The 18,832-nt window shown below is 47.7% G+C and overlaps 1 protein-coding gene across 1 annotated transcript in view; it reads left to right on the top strand.

The window, feature by feature from the left end:
• Positions 1–18,832, top strand: part of vwde (von Willebrand factor D and EGF domains) — a 374,620-nt gene that overhangs the window by 295,433 nt on the left and 60,355 nt on the right. Inside the window, exon 21 of the mRNA XM_085988385.1 lies at positions 7,536–7,694. Within this exon, the coding sequence (XP_085844511.1) occupies positions 7,536–7,694 (159 nt within the window). The remainder of the gene's footprint in view (positions 1–7,535; positions 7,695–18,832) is intronic.

Below are 18,832 nucleotides of genomic sequence, written 5' to 3'. Positions count from 1 at the left end.
AGCAGTGATGGAGATTGCTGGGGCTGACGTGGCTGCGGAAGCTGGGGCAGGAGAGACAGGAGCAAGCCCGCAAGCTGGTGACAGAATAGTTTCCCATCTCTCTCATTGACATAGCATGAGTCGCAGATATGATTCTGAAGCTACATCATTTGGACTTATGAGCATCTGCCAAATCCAATGTGCAAGTAGCCTTGGCATCAGATCTCTAACTCTTTCCTTTACTCCCCCACAGGACCATCCGGAGCCCCCGTCCCCACTGCCGAGGAGGAAGAAGCTTTGCAGCCAGACACCTCAGAGGAAGCTCCAGCCTCTGAGGGCGCAGCATCAGCAGAAGCAAGCGCACCCAGCACCAGCGCAGACACTCACACCTCGGGGGGGCCTTCGGGACATGGAGTAGTGCTGTCACCTGGTGTTTCACAGCTCACAAGTGAGCATCAGCAGATCGTGGAGACAGGGACATCAAAGGAAAGTCCTCGTCGGAGGGCGCAGGCCTCTGCCAGCTCAGCTCAGCTGCATGTCGACCCTATGCCTCTGGGTCCATCTGCAAGAGAGGAGGTGATGGATCTCCATGCACAGATGCAGGAGTCTCTGGCAGGTTTTGTCTCCAGGGTCGCTGCGAGTGTGGAGCGAATGGAGGAGTCCATGGCGAGCATGAGCAGAGCCTTATTGGAGTCATTGGCGCATGAAAGCATCACCACGGAAAGGATGGCTACCTCCGTGGTAAGGCTGGCTACCGCCGACGAGAGGAGGGCTGCGGCCGAGGAGAGGAGGGCTGCAGCCGAGGAGAGGAGGGCTACGGCCATGAAGGAGCTTAGTCGCCAGGGTATCGAAAACATGGTGAGTGCTCAGAATAGAATGGCATCTCTTGAGGAGCGATAAGAACATAAGAAATAGGAGCAGGAGTAGGCCAATCGGCCCCTCGAGCCTGCTCCGCCATTCAATAAGATCATGGCTGATCTGATCCTCACCGCCAATCCACTATCACAGAACCATCTCCTGAATCTAACAGAATTAGACACACAAAATAGGAGCAGGATCAGGCTACACGGCCCCTGGGCCCGCTCCGCTACCCACAGGGCCATGACCGATCCGAACCTAGACTCATGTCCAAATTCCTGCCCGCTCCCCGTAACCCTTAATTCCCTTTACTTCTAGGAAACTGTCTATTTCTGTTTTAAATTTATGTAATGATGTAGCTTCTACAGCTTTTTGGGGCAGCATATTCCATGGACCTACCACCCTCTGAGTGAAGTAGTTCCTCCTCATCTCAGTTTTGAAAGAGCAGCCCCTTATTCTAAGACTATGCCCCCTAGTTCTAGTTTCACCCATCATCGGGAACATCCTCCCCGCATCCACCCGATCCAACCCCTTCACAATCTTATATGTTTCAATAAGACCGCCTCTCATTCTTCTGAACTCCAATGAGTAGAGTCCCAATCTACTCAACCTCTCCTCATATGTCCATCCCCTCATCCCCGGGATTAACCGAGTGAACCTTCTTTGTACTGACTCGAGAGCAAGTATGTCTTTTCTTAAGTATGGACACCAAAACTGTACGCAGTATTCCAGGTGCGGTCTCACCAATACCTTGTACAACTGAAGCAATACCTCTCTATTTTTATATTCTATCCCCCTAGCAATGAAAGCCAACATTCCATTGGCCTTCTTAATCACTTGCTGCACCTGCATACTAACCTTTTGAGTTTCGTGCACCAGGACCCCCAGATCCCTTTGTACTTCAGTACTTTCCAGTTTCTTGCCATTAAGATAATAACTTGCTCTATGATTTTTCCTGCCAAATTGCATAACCTCACACTTTCCAGTATTGTATTCCATCTGCCAAATCTCTGCCCACTTACTTAGCCTGTCTATGTCCCCTTGCAGGTTTATTATGTCCTCCTCACTCACTACTTTCCCTCCCATCTTAGCATCCTCCAAATCGTTAATATAGATTGTAAAGAGTTGGGGACCCAGCACTGACCCCTGCGGAACACCACTAGTTACTGATTGCCAGTCTGAGAATGAACCATTTATCCCAACTCTCTGCCTTCTGTTAGATAGCCAATCCTCTATCCATGCCAGAATATTACCCCCAATCCCATGATTTTTTATCTTAAGCAATAATCTTTTGTGTGGCACCTTGTCAAATGACTTTTGGAAGTCTAAATACACTACGTCCACTGGTTCCCCTTTATCCACCCTATATGTTACTTCCTCAAAGAACTCCAGCAAATTTGTCAAACATGACTTCCCCTTCATAAAACCATGCTGACTTTGTCCTATTAAATTATGATTATCCAAATGTCCTGTTACTGTCTCCTTAATAATGGACTCCAAAATTTTACCTACCACAGATGTTAGGCTAACCGGTCTATAGTTTCCAGCCTTCTGTCTACTGCCCTTTTTAAATAAGGGTGTTACATTAGCAGTTTTCCAGTCTGCCGGGACCTTTGCCGAGTCCAGGGAGTTTTGGAAAATTATTACCAATGCATCCACAATCCCTACCGCCACTTCCCTCAAGACCCTAGGATGTAAGCCATCAGGTCCAGGTGATTTATCCGCCTTGAGTCCCATTATTTTACCGAGTACCACTTCCTTAGTGATTTTGATCGTGTTTAGCTCCTCCCCCCCCTTTAGCCCCCTGTTTGTCCAGTGTTGGGATATTCTTAGTGTCTTCTACTGTAAAGACTGATATAAAATATTCATTCAGTGTTTTTGCCATCTCCATATTTCCCACCATTAATTTCCCGGTCTCATCCTCTAAGGGACCAACATTTACTTTAGCCACCCTTTTTCTTTTTATATAACTATAAAAACTCTTACTATCTGTTTTTATATTTTTTGCTAATTTACTTTCATAATCTATCTTCCCTTTCTTAATCAATCTTTTTGTTATTTTTTGCTGTCTTTTAAAGTTTTCCCAATCCTCTATCGTCCCACTAGATTTGGCTACCTTATATGCCCTTGTTTTTAGTCGAATACTATCCTTAGTTTCTTTACTTAGCCACGGATGGCTGTCTTTTCTTTTACACCCTTTTCTTCTCAGTGGAATATATATTTTTTGGAAGTTGTAAAATAGTTCCTTAAATGTACACCACTGATCATGTATCGTCTTACCCTTTAATCTATTTTCCCAATCCACTCTACTCAATTCCGCTCTCATACCTTCATAGTCTCCTTTATTCAAGCTTAGCACGCTTGTTTGAGATCCAACCTTCTCACCCTCTAATTGAATATGGAATTGAACCATGTTATGGTCACTCATTCCAAGGGGATCCTTTACTAGGACATTTTTAATTAATCCTGTCTCATTACACAGGACCAGATCTAAGGTTGCTTGCCCCCTGGTCGGTTCAGTTACATACTGCTCAAGAAACCCATCCCTAATACACTCAATGAACTCATCCTCAAGGCAGCCCTGCCCAATTTGATTTGTCCAATTAATATGATAGTTAAAATCCCCCATAATTATAGATGTTCCCTTATTACAAGCCTCAACTATTTCCTGATTGATACGCTGTCCAACAGAGTTGCCACTGTTCGGAGGCCTATAGACTACGCCCACTAGTGTTTTTTTCCCCTTATTTTTCCTTACCTCCACCCAAACTGTTTCATTATCCTGATCTTTTGACCCAATATCATTTCTCTGTATTACAGTGATTCCTTCCTTTATTAACATAGCCACCCACCTCCCCTTCCTTCCTGCCTGTCCTTCCTGATTGTTAAATAACCTGGTATGTTTAATTCCCAGGCATTGTCACCCTGCAGCCATGTTTCTGTAATGGCCACAAGATCATACCCATATGTAGTTATTTGTGCATCTATTGAGCACCGAAACCAGACCTTCATGGAAGTCCCTCTGAGCAGAACTTCCAGTGCTGAGACGGGTCCCCATGGCTCCCCTGATGTGCAGCAAGGTGCTCTCCAGCCACTTGCAGGCGCTGAGGGGGAGCTGACCCATGAGAGGGAGGTTGTTGGCACACCTCAAGGAAGTGGGGGCTCCTCTCCACGCGCTCACACTTCCATGCCACTTCAGACCCCTCGGTCAGAGCCCCACCGGAGTCCACACCCAATTGAGATAGGAGTCTCAACCCCTGCACAGCCGCAGGACCAGCAGACTGCTGGTGAGCCCTCAGAGGCTCGCCACCCCAGAGGACGCCCGCCAAAGGTGTCGAGACAGGAGCAGCAGAAAAGCGAGCAAGGGGCCTCCACATCTGCTGACGCCACAGGGGTACCACTGCGTAGGAGCACGCGTAAGAGAAAAATAAAGCACCACTAATCACAAGGGTAGTCACTTGGGTGAAAAGGCTTGTATATCATTTTAATGCCATCAGTTTCTTGTACATAAAAAATCTGGTGGCAACTGCTGCAGTTGTGGCGTCTGTCATTTGGCGAATGGGGATTTCACATTGAGGCCTTAGGATTACTTGCAGATGTCAGCAAGCTGGTCAAATAGGTAGAAATGCGCAGGCGTGGGCCACTGTCCATGGTCAGTTAAGAAGCAGCGAGGCTACAGTGTTTGATGTACCAGGCTACGCAAATCTGGCCAGGATGAGTGCGTTCCTTGCATTCCGCCCAGCAATGTTCTCGCGTAATGGTGCCGCTGGTTGACGGGCCTCTGCAGGATGCTTGTTTCCGTCCTCCTCCTCCTCCTCCTCCTCAGCATCATCCTCAGCATCATCCTCATCCGAGGCGGCTTTGTGAGGAGCCTCTTGGTCCTGCAGAATCGGCAAGCCACGACGCTGTGCCATGTTGTGAAGCACACAGCAAACCACGACGATTTTGGAGACCCTGGCTGCTGAGTACTGTAGGGCTCCACCTGATCTATCGAGGCATCTGAAGCGCATCTTTAGCAATCCGATGGCTTGCTCGATAATGCATCTGGTGGAAATGTGGCTGGCGTTGTAGCGCTCCTCAGCTTCATTGGCTGGTCTCCTCAACGGCGTCATTAGCCAAGACCGCAGGGGATACCCCTTATCTCCAAGTAGCCATCCCTGAAGTTCATTTGGCGGACTGAATAGCGGAGGCACAGTAGACTGGTGCAGTATGAGGGAGTCATGGCAGCTGCCAGGGTACTTGGCACAAACATGCAAAATCACCTTGTGGTCACACACCAGCTGAACGTTAAGGGAGTGGAAGCCCTTGCGGTTGACAAAAACACCTGGATTGCGATGGGGTGCCCTAAGGGCCACGTGTGCAGTCAATGACGCCCTGCACCCTTGGAAAGTCTGCCAGCTGAGCTAATCCAAGCGCTCACGCCCTCACACTTGCGTGATCCCTGGTGAAATGGATGTGATTGTGCGCGAGCCAAAGAGGCCATCGGTTACCTGAGTGATGCAAGTGTGTGTGGCCACCTGGGAGAAGCTGCTGCTGATCCTTGGAAGGAGCCTGAGGCATAAAAGTTGAGTGCGGTGGTGACTTTGATGGCCACTGGTAAGGAGTGTCGACCTGGTGCTCTGGGCTCCAGGTCTTGCTGTAGCATTGCGCAGATGTCAGTCACTACCTCTCACGAAAGTTGGAGCCGCCTTTGGCACTGCTGTTCAGTCATGTTGAGGTAGCTCACCCTGTGTCTGTAAACCCTGTTTGGGGGGGTATCTCCTGCGCCAACAGCCTTCCATGCGCTGGCCCCTTCTGGCCTGTGCTTCCTCAGGTGGCTGAGCCCCAGCCTGCTGGTGCTGCTGTTGCTGGTGCTGCTGTTGCTGGTGCTGCTGTTGTTGCTGGATCTGCTCCAGCCTCCTCTGCTGTTGGAGATCCTCTAATGCCAAGAAGGGAAGGAACAAAAGGCCTCCCATGCTTCTGGCAGATGCCTCCGTTGAGGAAGCACTGAGTGAGGGTGGTGAGAGGGGCTTCCCAGGAGCGCTCACTGGAGAAGAGTGTGAGGCTCCAACCTTCCACAGCTGTGCCTAAGCCTTGAACAAGTTGCCCCAAGCCTGGAGCAACAAGGTCCTGCAGCCTACAAATGCTGTCTGATTAAATCTCTTCATTCCTGATTGACCTGCAGCTGAAAGTACACAAGCCGACATTGTTCACACCAGGTTTCATCAGCGGTGTTCCCACCAGGCGTGGTTTATGTGGGGAAAGGCTGAAAATTGCAAGGGCCCTTTAAAATTGGATTACAGACGCAAATTATTGCTGATTAGGCTCCGCGGGACTGATTCGGGTCGCGCTGAAACACCGGGGCGAAAGTCGGACGGGGCGGGGATTCGGGCGGGGGGTGTCGCGACGCCCTATTTCTGCAATTTTCAACCCCGCCTGATGGCTCCAGGAAAATCGGGGCCAATGAGTTGCCACCTTATAGAAAACTCGTCAATCCAGCGGTGGGAAATTCGCAGAGTGGGGTGGGTAATTTTGATGGCCCTGCATCAGCACCTTAAGGGGGAGGGGTGGAAGCATCAGGGGTGAAAGGAAGCAGTGTTTACAGAAGCGAAGAGATCAAATATTGGAAACCTTTAAGGCTTAAACACCCAAGTGATTGCAGTAAAAATTAATGCCAAACCTGACTGGAGCTAAGGATGTCTTTAAAGTATGCTCAAAATAGCCACCTCCCCACTTCTACCACGGATGTTTGGTGGGAGAGAGCAGGTACGGGCATGTGCCCACACAGCTTAGGCAGAACGTTGCTCCCAAGGTCACTTCCTCCTGACTGTGCACCGCTGTGCCGCCACCTCTGCTGGGTCTGTTCTGCCGGTGGGACAGGACAAACCCAGGGATAGTGATGGAGGAATCTGGGACGTTGGCTGAAAGGTATGATTCTGTGAGTATGACTATATCTGGGGGACAGCTCTCCCAATTTTGCCACCAGTCCCCAGATGTTAGTGAGGTAGACTTTGCAGGGTCGATTGGGCTGGATGTGCCTTTGTTGTGTCTGGTGCCTAGGTCGATGCTGGGTGGTCTATCCGGTTTTATTCTGAGTATACATTGAGCCTGTGGGGGGACATATTTATCATGGGCGATAGCACTTCCACCACCAGTTATAAACCTTTGCCTTATATGGAACTATAAGTAGGGGTGTGTAACGGGCTCCCGATGCAATACCGACCAGTTTGCGCTACCACCCAAGATGATTTTCCCTACCTGTGTTACTTGCTGATTAGATGATGCCACTCACTGCTGTTTCTAATTTCAAAAGGAATTCCAACAAAACTGAAGCATTTTTGATATATATTTAAAACAGTAGCAATAACTGGAGAAGAGTTACAAACTTGAGTTGTATTTTTCTCACTTGTTAATGTTTGTCACGCTGACTTCTACCTACGTGATGACCCCAATAAGTTACATGGATCTGTTAATGAAAGGACATAAACATGAAGATCCTTAACCAGAGCTTGGTTACAGTACTTAATTTTAAATTTTAAAAAGTTACTTCAGTTTGCCTTAGGGTAGTGGAATAGTTAATTGCTCACAGACTTGTGCCTTCTGTATGTATTGGATTCAATCCAGCTACATGCACTCACCATTTGCTAAATTTTAAATATTTGTCCCTGAGGCTCCTTTTTTTTTATTGCTAATTGCAATGTTCTGCTTTTTCTCTTCAGTTCATGTTCCTAGCTTCAGTAGTGGTTGTGCCAGCAAGCCTTGTTTTGCCGAAGTACAGTGCTTTGACCGTAGGCCACCAGAGGATGGCTACACATGTGGCCACTGCCCACCAGGATTCAGCGGCAATGGCCGCACGTGCACCAGAATTGATTTGTCTGGTAAGATTATTTACTAATGATATAGTTACTGTGACTACAGGCACATTAAGTTAGCTGTGCCCCCATTTACTAATAATGATTTCCTGTAATTTTATAATGCTGACTATGATAAAGAACCAAAGGTATATACAAAGCCAAATTACGTATTTTATTTCCAGTATTTTCAAAGTGACTAAAAATGTTGATTTATCATTAAAAAAACAATAAACAACAAAGTAGAATGTTCCAGTTTTATTCAAATTTTTGCAACATAAAAAATAGATTTACATCTGCAGTATCTTGTGTTCTAGTTGTGGTGCACTTTGTGTCAGTTGCCCCACTTTACACAATGCTACAATGCAAAATCCGTAGTATAATTGTAGAGTGAAGTTGCTTAGCTAGTGGTACATCCATTAGGTAAATGGTGTGAGACCACTTCAAGATCAAAGGCACCTCCCTCCTCACAGGTGCAGTTCATATGTTGCACAACTAAAATCCTGAGACGAAAATCGTTCCTGTGAACTTTTTTAGAATACTGATATTAAACAGAATGTTTTGCAGACTGGAGGTTGGATTTTCCTACGTTAGAGGTCAGAAATGAAAAGAAATAGGTCACACCTCCGTTCCTGCCACTGATGCCAGGAATCTGTCTTCCCCATGCCAGCAAGGAAGTTAGCCAGCCACCCATTTACCACCTCGCCACACATTGGGGCCTGGAGTCCCAACCAATTTCTCTCCTTGCTGCCTCTGCCAGTGCCAACACCAGGAACTTCCAGGAGAGGAGTGACATTATACCCTGGGGAATCAGTAGGCAAGCCCACTCTTTCAAATGTTAGTGACCACCTCTCCCTCTCCTCAGCCCACATACCTCATCCTGAAGTGCCCCCAGATGATTCAGAGGGAAAAAAATTCGGTGGCGCCCCGAAAAAGTTAGCGCCCCTGAGCTGTAAATTCAGTAGTAGCCCCCCAAGCAGGAGGCGGGGCACTACTGGAAGCGCCCCCCCTCCTCCTTGGGCCGCTACCAGTCAATTTTGCGGTGCTACATGCAACAGCGCCATGCGTTTCGGTACATAGCGCCGCGTCATTGCAGGTCTTCCTCCCCATATTAGAGGGGAGGGGCCTAGCGCTGCACGCACCGGGGCTCTGCTGGACCACTGGAGAGCGGAGTGCCCGAAAAACAGCTTGGAACTCAAGAGGAGTGCCTGGCTGAGCGATCACGGCCAGCACCCCGAAGAAAAAAGGGGAAGGGGGCAAGTGCTGGCAGTCGGCCAAAAAAAATGGCCGCCCGAAACCTGCCCTTTAAGTAGCGTCGCCGCCGCTACAAAAGCGCCACCCTGACCCTGTCGGACATATCGTCCAGCGATAGGTCAGAGAGCACAACCCTAGGTTGCAGCCGGGGTGCTGCACACGGTGATGACGTCATCGCCGGTGGTGCAGCACCCCGGGGGGCTGCCGGCTACAGCCGCTGCTAACCTCCCGCTGAATTTCGCTGGGGGCACTAACGGGAGGCGCAAAGTAACCCAATTTTTCCCCCATTGGTGCCATTGCTGCACAGTTTCTGCAGATCTTCTGCCAAACACCTTGACCCTCCCACCTTCCCACCACCCCACCCAAACCCCAGGAGATTCAAGCCATTTCTTCAAATAGTTAAAAAAAAAAAAAATTCAAGCTCTTCTACAATTTTTAAGTTCTGCTCCTCCTCCTTTGAGGTGCTGCAGCAGATGTTCCACTGCAGCACTGCCTCATTTCCATCAGCAGCAGCTGTGGGCTTTATGTGGGAATCTGACCAGCGCCCACCCTGCATAATCAATGAGCCACAGCCCAGCAAAATGAGTCAGGGTCATGGTGGAATTGATGTGGTGGAGGGAAGCATGTTCCAGCCGTAGGGCATTCCCGAGCTACCCCAGGAATTCCATCTAGCATGTCACCCTTGGGCCTACCAGTTCCATGCCTGTTGCGAATAGACATGGGTTCCGCACTAGGACATCTAAAGGCCTCAAAGAACCTAAAGAGCTAAGGTAAGCACAGGAGATTGATACCCTGATTACAGGCCCATGTTGCCCTGCTGGAGTAAATTTTTAATTTTAATTTCCTGTTTGGCCTGATAAGGGAGGCTGGCTCCCTACCCTTGGAGCAGCAGGGTACTACCCCAATTTTCTGCTGAGCTTTGCTGTTATGCCTCTAAAGGTGAGGATCATCTCGACTGATTATTAAAATGTCCTATCCCCAGTATTTGGGACGGAGTCAACATTCTTACCAATCGAATGGTGGAATTTTGGCCCCGATCCCTTTAAATAACCCATTGTTTGCTGTATTCAAACTTTAAGAATTAGGAATATAGGAACAGGATAAGGCCATTCAGTCCATCAAGTTTACACTACATTTTGTTAGCCATGGTAACTCTACCTTTGTAACCCCATGGGTATGGTAGCATAGGGGTTATGTTACTGGATTATGTAACACAATAGAGGTCTAGACTAATAATTTATGAGAATGTGAGTTCAAATCCCACCATGGCAGTTTGAGAATTTGAATTCAATTTTAAAAAAATATGTAAATTAAAAAAAATAGCTGGTATCAGTAAAAGTGACCTGAAGCTATTGGATTGTCTACAAAATGCAACTCGTTCACTTCTGTCCTTTAGGGAAGGAAAGCTGCTGTCCTTACCCAGTCTGACCTATATGTGATGCGAGTCCCACACCAGTTAAGTTAGCTCATTATGTTGCATCAATCTTGGGCAGCTACGGATGGGCAATAAATGCCGGCCTTGCCAACGAAGCCCACAGCACAAGACTGAATAAAAAAGCATTATTCCATATTTCCATATCCCGTAATACCTTTACTTCCCAAATCAGTATCTATCTCCCTTTTAAATGCCGACATTGATTTTGTATCTGCGGCCCTCGAGTGCAGTGCCGATCACAGAAACATTCCATATTCTCACTACCACTTATGTGAAGAAGTTCTTCCTGAATCTGATTTCAAATTGTTTCTTTTTAAGGACTTTTACATGTTTCACATCATAAATTGCAATGTGGCCAATTTGTAGAAAATTAGGATGTGATTTTACAAACCTCGGTGGACGACATTGGTGGCGGGTCCCTGCCCTGCTGCTGGCTCTATCCTGGCCTCTGAAATGAATTTCCCTTGATAGGGCTTGTTAAGCCTGCCCAGCGCATCTCCCGGCCAATTGGAGGAAGCGGGTCCAGTGATGTAATTTGATGATGCGCCATCAGCCGGTTTCCTTAAAGGGACCATGGCCAACTTTCTTTTGACATTTGTGCTGTCAGAGTTCTACAGCATTGAGGTGCTGCAAACACTGACAAGCACTGCACAGAGGTGCACAGCTGCACTCTCCCATGACTCCCTCCATATGCTTATGGAGGGAGTCACAGCACACAGGGAGGTCCTCTTCCCTTCCCATAGGTAGAATAGACCTCCCTAGGAGATCAACACAGCCTGGTTGCACATTGCAGAGGAGATCACAAGCAGGGATGTGGTCAGGAGAAGCTGGGTGCAGTGGCGCAAATGTTTAAATGATCTCATTAGATCATGAAACGTTACTGCAAAGCCACACTCAACCTCATCCTGCTGTGCCTCTCATCACATCCCCACCACTCTGCCTTCCCTACCCTACTCCTGCACATCCTTACTCACGCCAACTTACCTTGAACCTCCACCCATCCCTCTCTATCTACATTATCACATCCCCATCTCACTAGCCACCCCTCACACTCACCCTCATCTTAGTGCAATCATACCAACTAACAACACACAAGGGTAGGCACTTGGGTGTTTTATGCAATGTTCATGTAAAGTTTCTGTTAATGTGGTGTCAAACATTGAAACCTTTATTTTCAACACTTTGTTTTTTGGACAAATTTGTATGCACCTTTGGAAGTGGCTTAGTGAGTTGCAGTGAATGGTGAGACATAACGGCCCCCCCCCACAATAGTCATGAGTGTGAAAGGAATGGGTTGGACATTGTAGGGATGCTTTATGGTGTTGGTGTGGGGTGGTGCCAACCTGGAGTATTAAGTGACAGCCAGGGTGTACAGCGTCAAGTGAAGTAAATCTGGCCATAGCGAGGCCATCCCTTGCCTCCTGGGCAGCAGTGTGCATGGGTGCTGATACCCTGTGTCCTGCACAGCATCAGTTAATTGCGGAGAAGGTTGGTGTTGTTGTTGGTGCTGTTGGTGTGCCTTGTGCTGCTGGTGTACCTGGTGATGCTGGTGTTGGGGCTGATCGTGGTGGGATTCTGAGGACCAAGGTGAGAGAGTTTCAAGAGCACCCATGCTGATGGAATAGATGGCAGGTGAAGTAGAGATGACAGAAGCGATCTGTCAATGGTGGGAGAGGTAATGAGGCCAGACTGGATGGAGACTTGTGTAAAGACTTGCAGCATCCTGAATCTGTAGTGGAAATGCAGTTTAGAGAAGCTAGTGGTTAAGGGAACATATCTCAATCAGCTGGGAGCTTTGACTTGACATTTGAAGCTGTCAACTCATCAGCTGATTCAGTGGCCACTGACCTCCTGCCTCAGCTTCACAGACAAGGTCGAAGCATAGCAGGAAACCAGTGGGCAACCTGTCAAATCCAAAAAGCTGGGAAAAAACCATTGATAAGTGGTTGTAAACAAGCCACTAATTATTTTAATTGCCTCCCCCGCCGCTGCGTGTCAGGGCTGCTCAGCGCTGACAGACCGACATTTGGTAAAGGCGCGTGGCAGCAGGTTCACAGCGGGGTCCCGACCCGCTAAGGAAAGAAACCACTTTCCCACCCAACCCACCACCAATTGCACCCGCTGACCACCCGTAAAATCCAACCCAATGATTTTGGATGTAAAGAAGAGAATGATGAAATTCCAGTCTCTCAGGCAGTTGTAATTAATGTACTTTTTAATTGACAAACTGTAGCTACTAACAGAGATACCATAAACACTGAAAGGATTACAAACTGGACTTTGTCCTTGTGACTAGGACCTTATGCTTTTCAAATGTAGAAATAGCTCGGAAGAGGGCAACATAATAATCCTGCTGATTTAGATTGTCATGATTAAACCACAATTTTGGATTATACTTTCTTTAAAAACAGTTTCATACTCTGATGGGAACATAATTGTACCACTTGGCTTGAGCATTGCATGTGGTTAGAATCAGTATGGCAGAGATGTATGAATTTTTTTTTATATTGAGAAGCACAAGCTAGGAGATGACAGAAGCAAAGCTCTTTCATTGATATAGCAGAGCTTATATAACCCATCAAAGTCTTTGGGTGTGAAATTGGTCTTCAGCAATAACGCGAAATGGACAATAACGAATCCACTGCTTGTTTTACAGCCCACCTGACATTCTTTTGAATTTAGTTTTGGATAATGTCCAAAATTATGAAACTTAGATATTTAATTTACTGTGTTCAGAGAATAGTAAAATAATGTGGTAGAGTTTCTGCTCTTCTCGCTAGCGCCCAAAACCACTTATGCTCAAGATATCTGCAATCTTTTAAGATTCAATTTGCCTGAATCAGGTCTGCCCACAAACTGGCCATGCTCCCAGGTCCGAATTGCGAGATTCTGCCTGTTGTGCTGGTCCAGGTAGGCTCTTCAAATTGTGTTCATTTTCTTAGGTGTATAGACACTAGTCGGCACATTTTAGAAATGTTTTCATATCAAAAAATATTTAATTTACTAAGAAACTGACTAGTGTACAACAATTAAACTATTAAATGGTTCAGCAGTTTTTTAACTCATTTTCAATCAAATTACTCACAGATGGATGACTGGACACCCTTATTAAAAACTCTTATTTTTGCTGATAAACCCATTTTCAACTGTATTAATAAAACTGCACCAGGTTACCACTCTTATAAATACATAAAGGAATACTTTTAATGGAAAGGAAAAAAGAAACAAATACATTCTATTAGGCTGCCCTGGTTCACGGAAGATTTATGTTTCTGATTATGCAAATGAATTTTAGCAGAAACTTGTACCCTAACATAACCTAATTTCAAGCACATTCTGGCCACAATTTTCCAAACTCTACCCCAATATTTTCTGCAAATGCTAGTCCAATCCATAATTGAGCAAAAAGGTTTTATGATGTATGGCATTTGAAAATGCACCTTTCTTTATTGCAAGATTGAAAATAATTTTGTTATTCAAAGGTAGCATTATTCGCACAGACCAAAGGTATTTCCCTGTCACTCACACCAAGGTGATTTTGAAATCAGGGGGAAATTATGGCCCAGAATTTGTGGTCAGCGGTGAAACGACAGTGCTCACCGCTGACTTCGAAGAAAGCTGCTCCGGGGAGTTCCACAGCGTAACCTGTGGAGAAGCATAGAATCACTGACAGCAACTTGTGGATTTCTGCTCATGCACTGACTCCAGAAGTTGCTGTCACTTTCAGAGGAGTAATGACAGTGAATGCTGACAGGTTTGCCATCATTACCACTGCAAAGTCCGGGGCCTAGAAATTCAGTTGGCGCCGCGCCAGGGCTTTAGCACCGGAAATTTAGCGCCGGCGCTAAGTCCCCCTGCGCGCGCCAAAAATTCAGTAGCGCCGCGCCCAAACGGCTGCCGGCGCTACAGGAGGGTGTCAGCGCCTCGAAATGGGCGCTGACTGCCGCATTGCGGCGCAATTCCGGCGCTGCGGCACCCGATGCGGTGCGGCAGGCTGGGGAAGTGCAGGCCTCCTCCTTCAGTTAAGGAGGAGCTGCCTGCACCCGCCCGCTGGCCGTTGAAATCTTGAAAAAAATGAGCCCGGCACCTCGGAGAAGTGCCGGGCTCGCAGGCCAGACGCATCTGTTCCGCGGGGGGGGGCGGAGGAGTCCGGGGAGGGAGGTGCGGGCAGGCGGCCGGCGGGAAAGCGGCCGGCCGCCGCGCGACCTTAATGCGCCGGCGCTAACTCGCGTAGGACTCTGCTGAAACATCGTTAGTTGCGGCTGCCACGGGCGAGGCGGCCGCAACTCAATTTCGGCGTTGGGGCCCGTCACCACGGCAACCGGGACGCTGCGCACACCGATGACGTCATCGGTGCCGGCGCAGCGCAACCGGTCTAACGCCGATGGCAGGGCCCCACTGAATTTACAAACCGGCCATAACTCCGGCGCTAGGCCCTCTAGCGCCTCAAATGGGGCGCTAACCCTACTGAATTTTCAGCCCCGGGTCTCTATATTTTTCAATATCCGTTGTTATAATTTGGAGTGTTTTATAGAATCACGTATTTTCTCAATCATTCAGCAGCTATTTTCACAGGTAGACATTATTTCTATGATCTGCAATATTCTTGTTGCTAACCCTCCAGGATTGTCCAGGATTTATAGGAATTAAAGGAATTTCTCCTAGACACTGTTGTGAGAAACACAGGAGAAAAATCACAGTGGCAGTAAAAAAATTGTGGTCTAGAAATTTGATCGTGCCGTGCCCATTTTATAGGATCCAATATGGCACGATGCGTGCACGTGCTCATTCTGCACAGGAAGTGCACCGCTCATCATAAATAATTGGGCTCCTCCATCGGCATTCAGGGCACGCACCAGCATCATTTAAGTGTTGTCTTGTGCTGTGCTACCATATTCTCTTCTGAATGGCAGATATTAAACTCAGACCCAATTTTTCAGCCTGAAACAAGTATATTCATTTAAAATATTGAAGCAAAACAGTTGAGCATGTATCTATAAACTTTTATATCAGGAAAAGCTTGTATAGGACCAAATACCTTTGTAAGAATTTCTTCAGCAGAAATATTTTTTTAAATGTTTCATTTGTTAAGACCTGGTGTAAATGCTGAGTTGCACATGTCCCAGACCTCTGCAGTTGACCCCAGCAAAATTCATATGGTCAGAAGGAGATCCCTTCATTTGTCTACCATTGCCAATGGCCTGCATTAGTAACAAAAAGAGAGGGGGCTATTTTCCCTGCTGCAGCGCCAGTAGTTTAGGTGCTAAAAAGCCTCCGATGTGGCCAGTGGGGTTCCACAGGGTTCAGAACTTGGTCCCTTGCTTTTTGTGGTATATATCAATGATTTAGGGGGCATGATTAAGAAGTTTGTAGATGATACAAAAATCAGCCATCTGGTTGATAGTGAGGAAGAAAGCAATAGACTGCAGGAAGGTATCAATGGACTGGTCAGGTGGGCATAAAAGTGACAAATGGAATTCAGTCCAGAGAAGTGTGAGGTAATGCATTTGGGGAGGGCTAACAAGGCAAGGGAATACACAATAAATGGTAGGATATTGAGAAGTGTAGAGGAATAGAGGGATCTTGGAGCATGTCCACAGATCCCTGAAGGTAGCAGGACAGGTAGATAAGAACAGAGGTTAAGAAGGCATACAGGATACTTCTCTTTATTAGCCAAGGCATACAATATAAGCGCAGGGAGGTTATGTTTGAATTGTGTAAAACACTAGTTAGGCCACAGCTAGAGTATTGCATGCAGTTCTGGTCACCACATTATAGGAAAGATGTGATTGTTTTCTTTGGAACACAGGAGGCTGAGGGGGGAACTTGATCGAGGTGTATAAAATTATGAAGGGCCTAGATAGACTGGATAGGAAGGACATATTTCCCTTAGCAGAGAGGTCAATAACCAGGGGGCATAGATTTAAAGTAATTGGTAGAAGGATTAGAGGGGAGTTGAGGAGAACTTTTTCACCCAGAGGGTGGTGAGGGTCTGGAACTCACTGCCTGAAAGGGTGGTAGAGGCAGAAACCCTCATCACATTTAAAAAGTTGTTGGATATGTATTAGAAGTGCCGTAACCTACAAGGCTGCGGACCAAGAGCTGGAAAGTGGGATTCAGCTGGATAGCTCTTTGTCGGTCGGCACAGACACGATGGGCCGAATGGCCTTCAGCTGTGCTGTAAATTTCTATGATACTCCTACACTCAGATGACCCAAGAATAGTGCATGAGGAGGCTGTGCTTTACCAAGGAGGGCATTGCAGAGATCTGTGGCCTTGTGGAACAAAGATTCAGACATTGCAGCACAGCCAGGACTGCATTGCCCGTGGCAGTCAAGATCACAGTAGCGCTTAATTTTTATGCTACTGGAACCTTCCAGGCTATCACTTATCACAATCCTCTGTATAAAGGAGGACTCTGGGGCTCTATGCACTCTGAAGAATGACTATATATCATTCCCTATTGCCAGAGAAGACTAGAGGCAGGGAGCTCCAGGATTCAACAAGATTCCCCATGGTCCAGGGAGCCATTGACTGCATACGTGGCCATGCGAGCCTCTCATTTAAACTCGGAGGTGTTCAGGAATAGGAAGGGTTACCGTTGGCAGCACATCATGCAGGTGAATGTCTGCTATCCAGGGAGCTGCCACAATGCGTTTATAATGAGACCGCCATCTATGCCACAGATCTTTGAGCCCCAACGCAATGTGCATGGCTGGCTACTAGGTGACAAGGGATACCCTCTGATGCCATGGCTCATGATTCCCCTGAGAAAGCCCCAGACACCAGCTGAAAACTCATACAGTGTGAACCACTCAGCCACCAGGAATATCATTGAGCTGACCATTGGGGTCCTCAAGTAAAGGTTTAGATGCCTTGACTGGACAGGAGGTGCCCTGCAGTACTCGGCCGAGAAGGTGTCCAGATTCGTGGTAACTTGCTGCATGCTCCACTATCTAGCAATCATGAGAGAACAGTCGTTACCACCAGCAATTGTGCCAGAGGGTCAAGCTCAGGAGTCATAAGAGGAAGAAGAGGAGGAAGAGGAGGGGGAGCACCAGAGTTTTTCAGGTAGATGGCCCGCACCCGGGAGGGATGCTTGCCACCATGTAATTGAAGAGTGCTTTTGAGAGGCATCCTCCAACTTCAGACTTGGGAGCACTATTGCCACATGCCTTACCTTCTGGGACTAAGGATCCATCAAGAAGTTTACCATCTGCACTCAATCTGTTCAACCTCTTGCCCATGAAGAACACAATAAAAAAGACCACCAAGTCCACCACTACCCAATTATCATAATCACTCTAATCTATACCAAAAACAAACAATGAAAACATTACAACAACCAACAGCACTTTCAAATATTAAACTAGTCACCCTGATGTTTACCCTTGGTGGTTATCCTATAAGTGCTTTTGCCTACTCTGGTGCTTCTACGAAGTGCACCCTGAGTGGCAGCAGGTGAGGTGGATGACTGCCGAGTATCTGAAGAGGGAAGTTCAGATGTCCGCCAGGGATGCCCTCGAGAGGCTGTGGACCATGATGGCCCCACCTCAGATTGCACTATCTCAGCATGGGCTTGAGCAGTCTGGGTCGCCTGGCTGACAGGCAACTGCAAGGGCAATGGTGGACTGGCGGGGTAGGGAGCAGAAATGCTGCCATCTAGAGAGAGGTCAATAGGTTCCTGCTCCATGATTCCCACGCCACTACCTTGGGGCCTCTGTTCAGCCCACTCAGTGACCTGCTGGAGGACAGATCCCTGAGCAGCTGAGACACTCCACAAGCCCCTTTGAACCGAGGAGCCCAGAGCCACCATGGCAACTGCCTGAGCTTCCATTGCAGCTGTTTGTTGTTCTATGGAAACTGTTTAGCGTTCCATGAAAGCTGCTGTGATCAGACGCTGCATCATGTTGGGCTCCACAGGTCGCTGGATGGAATTGACCAGCCTCTTCACGCTGGAAAGGATAGGTTCCAGCCTCCGCTTCAAGCCACGGGCCAAGCTGGAGGCGGACTCCTCCATCCCCCTAGTCACAACCCGTAAGCTTTCAGGCAAGCTGTCGATTGCACTAAGCATTTGGTTTGTCGCACCCATCAGCCTTCTTCTGAAGCTTGGCCCTGCGAGGTCCTCATCTGACTCAGCGACAGCAGAACTAGTATGCAACCTTGCTCCCCCTGGCAAGGTGGCACCTGTGGTGTCCCTTCCAGCTGGCGTGGCTGCTGCCCACTAGTGTGATCCCTATTCTACCCTAGTCTCTAAGTTATGCAGAGTGCCGGTTTCTGAGCTGGTGCCTGCGACAGTACCTTCTTCCTCACTCTTCTGCCTCCGGGAGACAAGGTGGCTCTTCCTCCTCTTCCAGTTCCTCCAGGGGTTTGGGAGGGGGGGGGGTGGGTGGTGGCGAGGTGGATCTTGCTACTGGGAGCCTGCAGTGTTAAAGCTAGAAAGGTTAGGGTGCAGTGTGTGTGGCCACTATAGAAG

The sequence above is a fragment of the Somniosus microcephalus genome, chromosome 5 (assembly GCF_052327205.1).
Source record: "Somniosus microcephalus isolate GS21.2 chromosome 5, FLI_Smic_1.0, whole genome shotgun sequence".
In the NCBI taxonomy this organism is placed as follows: domain Eukaryota; kingdom Metazoa; phylum Chordata; class Chondrichthyes; order Squaliformes; family Somniosidae; genus Somniosus; species Somniosus microcephalus.
This window is presented reverse-complemented; position numbering and strand designations above follow the sequence as displayed.